Below are 10428 nucleotides of genomic sequence, written 5' to 3'. Positions count from 1 at the left end.
ATAATTGATTTTAGTGTACATATAACATAATCAAAATTTAAATACTAAATTAAAAAAATAATATTTAATTTAGTCTCTAAAATTTTAGTTGTTTCTATTTAATCCCTAAATTTTGTTAACGTAGTTGACATTAGTTTTTAAAACAATTTTCAATAAACAAACGTTATTAAAACACTGACATATACAATTAGATGGCACGCTAGAACCTATAAAATGATATTATTTTAGTTTTATTGCTAAAAAAATCCAAAATCTACATTCGTATCACTTATTTTAGGAAAAAAAATTTTAAAACCACTTACGATATTATTTTTTACTATTTGAGTGCCAAAACTAAAACAATATTAGTTTACAAAGTCCATCATGGTATCCGGCTATTGACGTCAACGTTCCGTTAATGTTTTGGCATTGAAAGTTGTTTCGGGACTAACATGAGTACATAACTCATGTTCATAAAGTTTGGAGATTAAATAGAGACAATTAAAACTTTAAAGACTAAATTGAGATTTTCATATAAGTTCAGTGGCCAAATTGAATATTATCTCCTAAATTAAATCATAAATTTATTGTTGATATTTGATAAAATTAAAAATCTAAATAACTTTTACATTCAACATGTGAATAATCATTTAAAGAAAGATGTGTGATTAAATAATAAGACAAATATTTTATATTATTAATACATTAAAATTATATTGTGTTTTTTAATTATTTTTATAATTACACTTTTTTCAATATTAAACACTATAAATATTAAAACATTTAAGCTATATGCCTATTAAATAAGAATATTTTGATAAATAATTTTTAATCAGTTACTATTTTGAGATTTTATTAGTACAGACTATGATAAAGACAGATATCATGAACCAAGGAGAATACTTTTTCTGCTATCACTCTGTAGAGGTGCACATGATTCAGTTTGATTCGGGCGAAAAATTTAGTTCGGATTCGAATATTTTGAGGCTAATTTGGTGTGATTTTATTAGGTTTATAATAGGATAAGGGTCTTAAAAATACATTCAATCATTATTTAGGGTCGAATCTGGGTCAAGACAGATTCGGTTTCACTCGACCCATATGCAGCTTAAAGAGACTAAAAAAGGTATATATGTTTTAAATTAATTCCAATATTATGTTATATTAATTATAAGCTTATTATTTTATTTTTAATCACATTTGTTAAATTAGGAAATAGATCAAAAAAACATGAATTTAGAATTTATGGACAAATTCAAGTTCAAGTATGGTTATCAACTTCTCTGTAACAAGTATATTTTTTCTTTTTTATAAATGAATGCATCATAATTTTTTGACATAAAATTTATCAAGACCCAAATTTCATCCGGTCAAAATTCGATTTAAGTGTGACCTAAAAGTAGTGTAATTTCACTGGATTTAGAGTCGAATAAAAATTTTAAAAATAGACCCAATCATTATTTAAAATCGAGTACAAATTAAGACAAATCCAGTTTTGCTCGATCTCATGTATGTGTACCTCTATCCTCTGTATACACTCTTGGTTCCTAAACACATTAATAATCCAAAATTGTAATGTAGAATAAATTAATCAGCTAGTAAAAACTAAAAACTAGATTATTTTAGTATTTCACAATGAATTTTTCATTATATGTTTCTTAATATTTATACAAATAATTAAAAGAGAAAGACTACTATTTTTTATCCATAAATTTTAAAATATTAGTAAAATTATCCATAAAATAAAAATTAATTTTATATCTATAAAAGATGAATTATACTTAATAAGAGTATCTAAATGTTATATTTTTGTTAAAGTAGATAATTTGAAAATTTTAGTTAAGTTTTTAATAGAATTAATAAAAATTTAACGTTTAAATATTTTTATTAAGAATAACTTATCTTTTATTGACACAATATTAGGGGAATGAATTCTCTCAATTGTTAAAAAAAATTAAGAAAGTAAAGTGTGATTTTTAACTCTATTACTCTCTCCGTCTCTCATATTTATTCTTGATCTCACTTATAAAACTAATGGTGAGAGATCACATTTTACTCCCTAAATTATTAAAAAAAATTGAGATGATCCATTTCTCAATATTAGTTTCTTTCTTTTGTAAGTAATTTTATCAGTATTCTGAACAACCATAGATAAAAATAATAGTCTTTGTAACTAAAAGTGACAAACGAGTAGAACAGTTTATAATAAATGTCTAGTCACATTAACACTATATAACAAGCAGGTGTTTTAAGCATGATGTATAGTTTTGAAGAGTATTACAGACCAATGCATCTTCCAAGTCATAGGTTCAAAATAGTTAGTTAACATACGATCTCTAGGATGAAGAACATGTAACATAGTTTTGCTTGTTTTCTATTATACATCCATATGAGTGCATGATGTTACAGAAAACAATACAATTCTACACATAAAGGTACACCAGCATCATAACTACGTTGGCATTCCACAAGAGGCAGTAATACTTGCCAGAAATCCATTCTTTGTTTGAATTAAGAAGCAAAATCTTGTGGACTATTGTCATCATAAAAGCTGTTCTCTATGTTCCCTGGACTATTGTCATCATAGAGGCCAGCCATGTTTTTTGAGAAACCATAAGGGGCTTTGCTAAACAACCTTAAAAGTTAAAAAATAAACTCAATCAGAACAATGATTACAACAAATCAATAATCAAATACAAGAGTAAGGTTTTAGTCTCTGCTCTTATTCCCTAACCAATTAACCATTAGTCAAAAGTCAAGTAATGGTTCTTTATTCTGTTGTAACATAAGATAGTGCTTATTCTGATGCATATACATATTGAGAATGTGCAGAAAGAAAGGGAGAATAAATATCATGTTTAGTTGATTTTTTTTCTTTCTTTTATTCTATATATTAGGATTAATAGTTAAATTAGTCTCTAAAAGATAGCTTGTTCTTTAAATTTGTTCTTGAAAGATTTTGGTCCTTCAAAAATTATAAATTATCGTTTTTATCCTTCAGTCACTCTGTTAATCATTTTCGTCAAAGATTGATGACATGAAACGTTAACTCACTTAGCATATCTAATTAGAAGCTAAATAAATATATTTATGAAAATCTATCAATTTAGTGTCGTTAGGTTATATTAGAACTAGGGTTTATAATTGCAAACAATTGACTAAATTGATAGATTTTTATAAACATATTTATTCAGCATCTAATTGAACATACTAGATGTCATATATGTTACTTTTTATATCATTAATTGTTGATTGAAACTATTAATTATGTGACAGATAGACAAAATAATTAATTTATAATTTTTAAATGACTAATTTAATTAATAAATTTTTTTAGGAACGAATTTAAAAAATGATCTGTCTTTTAAGGATTAATTTAACCATTACGTAGTAGGTACTTATTTAATCTGTATATGAGTGTGAACCGTTAACAAATGAGATTCAATGACATTAATGGCTAATACACCTGCTGCGTGACACGATTGATGTGTCAACAAAATATAACAATTGGTTAAGACTTAAAAGAGTTGACTAGGCAAAGACAAAAATGACCTACCAAACGTTAACATTAGGGACCAAACAATTGATTTTCGGAAGCATGAACTAAAAAGTACATTTGCAATTTCAATAACTAAACTGAATCTTTAGTCAATACAACATTAATGGAATTTCTAACGTGATTAGCTAGAACCATCATCAAACATGCCATGGAACTAATTATTAGTACCTGACTCGTCGCTTCTCAAGAAACCTCTGAAGAGATTGTCTACGTGCTAACGGAAATTCTGAAGAGAAAAAGAGAGATCAAGAGAAAGCCACAAAATGTTACATCAAAGTAATAGAAAACAAAGCTAGTATGGAATCAATGCTATCATATATATCCCACCTTGCAGCCTGCAAATGGAACTCTTTTCTGCAGGAAAGCAGACAGATTGTTTTGAAGGCAAGTTGTTGGAGTTTCTTTGTGCAGGAGAAGAACTTGTGGAAGTCGGAATGAGTGGAGTGAATGAAGATTGTGTCCCAATTTTCACTTCAGCAGACTTGGCATATGCAGCAGCAATAAGCATTATCTCTTGCACCTGTTGTTAAACATTACAAAATATATTTTAGTATTTTCACCGTGTGACCTCATGATCACAGGTTCAAACGGTGAAATCAGCCACTGATATAATTATCAAGTTAGACTGTCTATATTACACTTTTTGTTTTAGAGATATAATTATTTATGTTGTCACCTCTTATCAGCTTTTGAAATAGGTGGTTTCATAACAAAACTTTATGTCCGAAAGATTTAGAATTCGATTATTGGTAAATCTCAAAAATTAAAAAAATAACATAAGATAAATAAAAACAAGAAAAAAGAGACTTACGCAAATATCAAACAAATTCAAAAGAAGTGAGTGATTTCTATGACACTTTGAGTGCAGGTACATAGAAACTTAATAAAAAGCAAAGGGAAGGAATGAAATCAAAACTATTTTACTACCTTCTCTGTATTAATTCCATCATAGACAAAAGTGTTCCCATTGAATAAGATGGTAAAATGAGTTGGAGCTGATGCATTCAGTCCGGATGCTGGCATTGGCCTGAAGAAAATAAGGAAAAAGCAGAGTATACAAAGTGTCGGTAGGTTTGACAGTTACAAGAGAAAAAATAATCAAAAAATTTAACTCATTCTCTAAATTTTTAAATAAAGAAAGTTTTGAATTTTTTATTTTTTTTTATATATTTAAAACATCATACATATTAATCAGTTAAAAAGAAAAATTAATACTACCCATTATTATTCAGAGTAGAAGGCCATTTTATACCAATCTAAAGGCTTTCATATAACTTTAGCTCATAAGAGATTAGTGTAAACTTCTAGAAATAAAGATTATCGTATATAATATTATCTAACCTCATAACTTAGGAGAATTTGGTGCAAATTGTTTAGAAGGTTTTACTACTAGCAATCCGATTTGGTGGGTAGAAAATAAATTTCAAAGATAACTTTTTTTTTTCATTCCAGGACTATGAGACACCAAATAAAAGTAAAAAATTTAACCTTTTGAACTTGGCAAAACTCATAGATTACTATAGATTTTAGAAAGTTGAACTTAAGCCTATCCCTTTTGAAGCAAGCATGGCTACTACCTTTTCAGTTTCCCATTAATTAATTAAATAATCATTAATAAAAATAAAAAATAAGATACTGAATTCAAAACCATAGGGATTCTCTCACCTCACATGAATGGATATCCTATTATAAAGAAAAGAAATAATAAATAAATAATAACAAGAAGGAAAGAATAACTTAAAAAGATGTTTTTTTTCTAAAAGAAAAACGTGTAGAGACATGTGAGTTATGAGAGACAGACCAGTTAGCAGGAAAATGCATCATAGAAGCATCATCAGCCATGTTGTTATTGTTGGAACCAACATTAGCATCACCAATTCTTTCCATAGCATGATGAGAACCTTGCTCTCCTCTACCAACAAGCTCCAACTCATCAGGTTTCAAACAAGCCATGGTTGAGATTTTTGGATAACAAAACAGATCCAAAAAACAGAAAGAAAAAGGCTTAAAGATGTTTTAATAATTTTATTGACAGGGCACAGTGAAAAGCTTAAGCTTTCTATTGTATGGTTATGGATCAACTGAGCTGGATTTTGAACGTTTTGTTGGTACTTGAATAGTTGAATCAGACCGCTTTCAATGAGAAGAGAGATGAGAGAGAAGAGAGGAGGAGGTGCCTTCCATTGATACCATACAGTGTCTGGTGGTCCCTCTCTCCAACCAAAACCATTAATTATTCTCCATTTTTCATAAGAAACATGTGCTTTTTGTGCATAAATCCTATTCCATGTCCCTTTTAAATTTCATTTATTATATTGTGATGTATATCACTTTGCATTATGAGTGTCATTTGGTTTCTTTCCTGCCACAAGGGCCATTGGAAATTTCCACTCCATCCTTCTGTAACAAAAAATGGACAGTGATATTTGGAGACACTGCTTTTAATATAAAACCAGAAAAATATGTTAGTGTTGATTTAGATGTAAGACAACATAAAAAAAATTATGAGTCACGTATAATTTCTCATAAAAAATATTAGGAGTCTTAATTTATTTATTTTTTAATTATTCTCTTATTTTCTAAATAAAAGTAATTAAATAGTTTTTTTATCATCTTTTTTCTAAAGAGTAAGCTATATATTTGAGTTTTTTACCACTTTAAATATTAGAAAGATAGTTAAAATAATAAATTTGAACTTCTAATAATTACTCAATATAAGTATTCTAGGTATTTGAAAAAAAATTTGTCATACAAATAATAGCTTTTAAGTACTATGGTATAGAATACTTGTTTAGTTTTTCTATGGGCAAACTTTTTGTGTTTTAAATGATATTTATTTTAGTTTAATAATAATTTTAAAAAAGAATACAAGGATAACAAAATAAATAAACTTGTTTGAAAATTTAGTCAAATACAAAAATAAATAAAATGTCTATATAGTTTTTACCAAAAAAAAAATATATAAATCTCAATTAAATAAAAGATTGGAAACAATAGAGAAAAGATGAGACTAGACACTTCTTTTCCTTTTCTCTCTATTTTATACCTATGTATTTTGGAAAGTTACTAAAGCAATCTTAAAAACTAAAAAACGAAAGATGGTTCTTTCAATGTTTTATTTAATTTTAAAAATTTGGATAAATATGATATTCTATTATATGAGGGATGATTCAATTATTTATTAGTAATTTTTCATATAACTTTTCAAATTAAGTTAAATGAATTAAATATTCCTAATTCCATATCATATACAATAGTAATTATGTAACTTTTATATTAATAACTGCCTAACTTGTTTTATAAAGACAAATTTACTGAGTTTTGTTGACATGTATTTGTACTAGATGCAGTGTATATTTAAATAGTTTACTGGGAAGCTAATAATATAATTACAATTACTGATTATGACCTATTTTAAATATAAAATATTTTGATATCTAATATCTAACCTAACCGTGTGTGTGTTGTGTGTATACCATACACCCAACCAAAGATTTGCTGTGATATAAAAGCAAGAAGCAAATCTTGCCAGAGAAGTTCAAGAAAAAAATTACCATTAACCAAAGCATAGGTAAATAATAATGAAATGAAGTGGAATTAAATAAATATTATAAGAAAAATACAAGAAATGCAAATTTGACGATTGCAAGTCAAGCAACAACCTAAAGGAAGTTAGAATTGTCTTCATAATAATGAAAACAATTCTAACTTTTTCTCCAGGTTGTTCGTTATAGCTTGACTTGTGGTCGTAAAATTAGCATTTTCAACTTTTTTACAGCATAACTTAATCTAGCTAGTCAATGGGCGTGTAGAAACTAGAAAATCAGGAAGGTGATGCTCTAGAACAAGCAGAAGTTCTCTAGAATTGGTAAGATCATCAAACACCCTATCATCAGTATTCCCAAGCCTTCTTGTGGCCTCCACCAATTGTCCCCTAAGCCTTTGGGAAAACAAACAGCCACCAGCTTTGCTACACTCTCTATAAAGAGGGAGATAAGCAATAGCAATTATCAATGGAATTGGAAGATCTTTTAAACACCCTCCCCATTTAATGATTCTTAACAGGTTCATGTAATGCTCTTGTCCTAGCCTTACTCCTTCCAAGTATGCTGCTTCTGACCAATGCTCATGGAGAAAAGTCCTTAGTTCAGAAGCAACACCCTCATCCTCTGATTTAGCAATGATATCTGCAACAGCATAAGTAGATGCAGGATCACCTAAGAAATCAGATTGCAGCAGAAATGCTACGCCGTCAAGAGATCCACCGCTGCGCTCACCGGCAGCCTTGATAATTTCGATACTAAGTGTAGAAAGGACGTGCCGAGGTACGTGTGGAAGAATGTATGCAGCTATGTCAACTTGACAGCTAGAAGTGGCTGCTGTAAGGGCAAGGCATAGCTCCATGTCTCGGCTACCCCTTTGTACAAACCACTCAACAACTTGAATGCAGCCCCTTTCGGCAGCTCTCATCAAAGGGCCTAGAAATGCTATGGCATTCCCCTCTTCCACCAAACACTCCATAGTCCCTATTTTGCAGTAATGGGAAGCAAAGCCTAATGCCAAGTCAACATCAACATCCAGGTTATTCCTTTGTGCAATCTCCACAATTTGATCCCAACATGACATAAAACAGTTTTAGCACACTTACTATACAAACATTTTAAAATAGCAAATCAACTATAAAACACCAAAATTAAGCAATTCACTTTGTCATTAATCATGGAATGGAAAGTTGGCTACTTTCAATACTAGAAAATTATTAATCGACAGATCTAGGATAAAAAAAGTGAGTAAAATAAATATCAGAGTCACCTGCAATAATATTCTCACGAGTTCTGTGCTACCAAATCGCGAGGCCTCCAAGAAGCACTGATTAACATTGTCAGCACCACCATCTACTAACATTCCCAGTAATCCTTGGATCACAGTAGCTGATATGCCAAGTGCCCAACTTGGATCAAATGAGCTTGAGAAAAGAGTAAGAGGAAAGCATGCCGCATCAAATGCCTCGCTGAAATCCTTCCCTGTAAGGCGATTTCCAGCAAGATCAAGGAACATCTTAAAGCCAGATAACTGGAGCTGGACCTCAATGGCCGAGATGTGTCCAACACTATCGACATCCTGAAGTCGTGAATGGGCGCTTATACATTTTAGAGCCCATTCAGTAAACTTTTGAACCTTAGCACTAGCTTCTACCTTCAAGATTTCATCGCCATTGCACTCTTGGAGACGCTCATGCAACCTAACAAAGGCAAAGTTCACATGTCATCCTCATATGTCATAACCCCCTTCCCATTCATTTTCAATCCAATTGGATCCAATTGAATCACTACTTGTTAATAACTGAACTCTCATATAAACAACATTTGCTATCAAAAACAAAATGTCAAAAAGAAAAACACTACAACAGAATGAACAACATTGAGTAAATCAATTGTACCTTTGGGCCATTATACTAATTGTATCAGCAAGGCATACTGTCCTGCTCTGGCAAGCAGAGACACATGCAGCAAGAAATGAAGTCCTTTGAACAGCTCTTGTGAAGTCACAAGCGCCGTCGGCAACTAACTTCTTGATAAATTCAGTTATCCCTTTAAGTTCCACCTCTGTTCTCAAAAACCATATGGAATCTACTGTGATACACAAGGCATCATTAAGTGTTTGTGGATCGGTATACAAAATCAAACTTTCTGCTAGCTCCCAATCATGGGAACTCACTGCACCTTGAAACAACCGACCGATTTCAATCCTTTCTTGTCTACATAATTTATTTTCCAAACCACTTTTCTCAATGCTTCCTGGTTCACAATCTATAAATTCAGCAGATTTGATCTTCTTGGCATTGCAACAATAAGAGGTTGCCATTCTTGATTCTTTCCTCATAATCGGTGCTACAGTCAATAAAAATTACATTGCTAGCTCCCCTTTCTCAACTGCAAAACCTTGAATTTCTTTTCTTTGGAATTTCATGTTGTTATTTTCAGAATTCATTTACAGAAACTTACGTCAATTGTTACAAACCCTAACTAATAAACAGGTAATAATAACGCATTAAAAGAATCCAATTGATAATTGCAGACATATAAGGAGATTCGGTAGTCAATCATAAGATACCAATACCATAAGAATCACAATTAGAATTAGAATTGCATATAACCATTTCAAAAGACAATAGTTGTGCTAAGGAATTAAAATATGTTTGGCAAAGGAATACTCAAAAAAAAAAAATTCAGGAAAGAAGAGATAAAACTATAAATTGCAAAACCCGACCGCAAGAATTAGTGGATAGCTGAAAAACCTGATTGATTGTGAGAGAAACGGAATGGATGGAAGAAAACCCCAAACCAGTAATACTCCTTGAGACTTTCATATTTGACCCCAAATATAGATTCGTATATCCCATTTTAAACTTCCATTTTGGATTATACTATTCTTGTATGATTTTGCAGTATCACTTGTTATTATAATAAAATATACCTTTCCACAGTTAAAACTTAAAAAAGAAAAAAAATTGAACGTTGATAATTTATATTTTAAACGAAAAAATCTCTCAAAAAATTCTTCATAAAAGTAATTCCTTCAATGATATTGATATATGTTAGATTATTTGATATATTAAACTGAACATATTTAATTAAATTATCTAGCTATTTATAATATCATTTTTATATAAAAATATTATTATTGAAATAATTACTTTTTAATAATATAAAATTCATTGCTACAATGCCTAAAAATAAATACTCAACACAAATATAAAAAAATAGAATTCACTAACAATTTTTTTCTCATCACCAACAATTACTCATTTTTAGGTAAATTAGATACCACTTTAAAAGGTGTCAAAAAATTTCTAAAGTACAGGTTGTAAATAACAGATTAAAAAAATA

The 10428-nt window shown here is 29.8% G+C and overlaps 2 protein-coding genes across 4 annotated transcripts; both read right to left on the bottom strand.

The window, feature by feature from the left end:
- Positions 1-2153: 2153 nt before the first annotated feature.
- Positions 2154-5746, bottom strand: LOC107470474 (protein TIFY 3B). Its single transcript, XM_016089874.3, has 5 exons — positions 5340-5746; positions 4466-4565; positions 3866-4058; positions 3707-3764; positions 2154-2614 (listed from the first exon to the last, which is right to left on the bottom strand). The coding sequence occupies exons 1-5, from the start codon at positions 5489-5491 to the stop codon at positions 2491-2493; spliced, it is 627 nt and encodes a 208-aa protein (XP_015945360.1). The 5' UTR covers positions 5492-5746; the 3' UTR covers positions 2154-2490.
- Positions 5747-7110: 1364 nt separating this feature from the next.
- LOC107470485 (ankyrin repeat protein SKIP35) lies at positions 7111-9973 on the bottom strand. 3 transcript variants are annotated; one of them, XM_016089889.3, is made up of 4 exons: positions 9837-9973; positions 8979-9429; positions 8351-8780; positions 7111-8137 (listed from the first exon to the last, which is right to left on the bottom strand). In XM_016089889.3, the coding sequence occupies exons 2-4, from the start codon at positions 9419-9421 to the stop codon at positions 7328-7330; spliced, it is 1683 nt and encodes a 560-aa protein (XP_015945375.1). In that variant the 5' UTR covers positions 9422-9429; positions 9837-9973; the 3' UTR covers positions 7111-7327. The 3 variants fall into 3 exon arrangements, with proteins under 3 accessions (XP_015945375.1, XP_020983017.1, XP_015945369.1); XM_021127358.2 differs by having other exon boundaries at positions 8979-9480; positions 9837-9944; XM_016089883.3 differs by having other exon boundaries at positions 8979-9964.
- Between the last annotated feature and the right edge of the window lie 455 nt (positions 9974-10428).

The sequence above is a fragment of the Arachis duranensis genome, chromosome 1 (genome assembly GCF_000817695.3).
Source record: "Arachis duranensis cultivar V14167 chromosome 1, aradu.V14167.gnm2.J7QH, whole genome shotgun sequence".
Taxonomy (NCBI): Eukaryota; Viridiplantae; Streptophyta; class Magnoliopsida; order Fabales; family Fabaceae; genus Arachis; species Arachis duranensis.
The sequence above is the reverse complement of the archived record's forward strand: the minus strand, read 5'-3'. Positions and strand labels throughout refer to the sequence as shown.

Bases quoted from the DNA above. Each gene is read 5' to 3' on its own strand.
- LOC107470474 (XM_016089874.3), bottom strand. From the start codon at position 5,491: ATGGCTTGTTTGAAACCTGATGAGTTGGAGCTTGTTGGTAGAGGAGAG. The intron at 4,059-4,465 runs GTAGTAAAATAG...GTTTAACAACAG, and splicing joins ATGGAATTAATACAGAGAAG to GTGCAAGAGATAATGCTTAT. The intron at 3,765-3,865 runs GTGGGATATATA...TTTTCTCTTCAG, and splicing joins TTCCATTTGCAGGCTGCAAG to AATTTCCGTTAGCACGTAGA.
- LOC107470485 (XM_016089889.3), bottom strand. From the start codon at position 9,421: ATGAGGAAAGAATCAAGAATGGCAACCTCTTATTGTTGCAATGCCAAG. The intron at 8,781-8,978 runs GTACAATTGATT...TGCCTTTGTTAG, and splicing joins ATTAGTATAATGGCCCAAAG to GTTGCATGAGCGTCTCCAAG. The intron at 8,138-8,350 runs GTGACTCTGATA...CAAATTGTGGAG, and splicing joins TCGTGAGAATATTATTGCAG to ATTGCACAAAGGAATAACCT.